This window comes from Drosophila guanche, unplaced genomic scaffold (assembly GCF_900245975.1).
Source record: "Drosophila guanche unplaced genomic scaffold, DGUA_6, whole genome shotgun sequence".
Taxonomy (NCBI): domain Eukaryota; kingdom Metazoa; phylum Arthropoda; class Insecta; order Diptera; family Drosophilidae; genus Drosophila; species Drosophila guanche.
Window position 1 is genome coordinate 901 of NW_022996601.1, and position 1,901 is coordinate 2,801.

The 1,901-nt window shown below is 38.4% G+C and overlaps 1 protein-coding gene across 1 annotated transcript; it reads left to right on the forward strand.

Annotated features, from left to right (window-relative positions):
- Nucleotides 1-1,186: 1,186 nt before the first annotated feature.
- Nucleotides 1,187-1,896, forward strand: LOC117591697 (maltose fermentation regulatory protein MAL63; the record flags this gene model as incomplete). The annotated part of the gene is made up of 1 exon (XM_034285021.1): nt 1,187-1,896. A coding segment is annotated over exon 1 (705 nt), but the record flags the coding sequence as incomplete, so codon positions are not given.
- Between the last annotated feature and the right edge of the window lie 5 nt (nt 1,897-1,901).

Below are 1,901 nucleotides of genomic sequence, written 5' to 3' on the forward strand. Positions count from 1 at the left end.
TTTTTTTTTTTGGCTTAATACGTGCCTATTCATTGTCGATATTTCAATGAGAAGAACTGTACTGTTCGGGGGAATATTTAGAAGGAATTGGTTTCGATGGACATTAGTGGCTTCTTTGTTACCTCATATTTTTCGTTCTCATTGCAGCGCCCTTCCTCACCCGCGGGCGCTTTTATCCCGCCCCGGCTTTTATTGTCCGTTCCATTGTATTCAATAACTTAAATGCAACAGAAAATGATTACAGGATTCTTCTCTCATAGAAATATAAGCAAACTTCAAATGGAACTGAGAAAAAAAATTTCCTTTCTATTGGAATTTTACTTTACAAATGACTTTGGCAAAACAGGCACGCGATTGTTGTCGTGTTCGTCGAGTAAAGTGTGACGGCGAAAAGCCATGTAATCGTTGTCTGCAGCATGATTTGAAATGTACTTATTTACAACCTTTGAGAAAAAGAGGGCCCAAAAATATTAGATCGAGAAGTTTAAAGAAAATTGCCGAAACGCAAACGTTCAGTGAGAACAACAACTGTATGACAGCTTTAGAAATATCTATAGGAATCATTATATCTTACATGTTATTCTGTTCTGTTGTAGTAACTAATTTCAGAGATCTTTTCGGATGCTACTACCCCTGTTTATAACGTGTAACTTTAATCTTGAAATTTCGTTTTTGCCCCACAATTTTTCCGTAGCCTTTCTCGCGAGAATTAATCCGCCGTACAATAATTCGATCTTACTTGTATTTTCTCCCATGAGCATGCAGACTAGTAGGTAGGAAAGTAGAACTACTTAGAAACATTCTCCTTAAGTGTTTTCACCACTAAGCATTTTATATTTAATTGTTAAAAAATATATACTATTGAAGAACCACTTTCCTGAAATATCAAGAACAAAAAAGTCTGCACTATGGTCCCGCAATTGATGCATTTGAGAATTCTATTAACTCAATAGTAATATGCATTGTTCTTATCTAAAAAATTGCAGGTACCTGCAGACTAATCCGGGTCATGATCTGCGCTGCGCCCGTCATCCCACCCCGTGCTGCCTGCCACTTGAAGCTACCCGGGTTTAATAATTCGTTCTTTAAGTTCTCCAACTTAAATACAGGCAACTAAAAAACTGGGTTCGAGAGTTTTCCACTTTATAGACAAAAATAAAAATACTGCCAGAAAATTTATCATATAATAATATGGGTATTGCGAAACAGTCTTGCGACTGCTGTCGCGTTCGTCGAGTAAAGTGTGACAGGAATAAACCATGTAATCGCTGCACTCAGCGCAATTTGAACTGCACTTATCTTCAACCGTTGAAAAAGAGAGGTCCAAAATCCATTAGAGCAGGAAGCTTAAAAAAAATAGCGGAAGTGCAGATGGTGAGTATGAATAATAATATTATGACCGCTCCGGTGGTATGTAAGAAGGTTCCGAAAAACCTGATTGATCAATGCTTGAGGTTGTATCATGATAACTTATATGTAATTTGGCCAATGCTTTCCTACGATGATCTTCACAAGCTTCTAGAAGAGAAATACGATGACTGTTGCGCCTACTGGTTTCTGGTATCCCTTTCGGCAGCTACTCTTAGCGACTTGCAAATTGAAATAGAGTATGAGGAAGGAGTCACTTTTACTGGAGAGCAGTTATGCACTCTTTGCATGTTATCTCGGCAATTCTTTGACGACCTTAGTAACAGCGACATAATTCGAATCATGACATACTATTGTTTGCACCGTTGTTACGCGCAGTTTGCGGATACGAGAACTTCATATAGACTTTCTTGTGAAGCCGTGGGCCTCATCAAGATAGCTGGATTCCATCGGGAAGAAACCTATGAATTCCTTCCCTTCGGTGAACAACAACTCAGAAGGAAAGTTTACTATTTACTTCTTATGACAGAGAG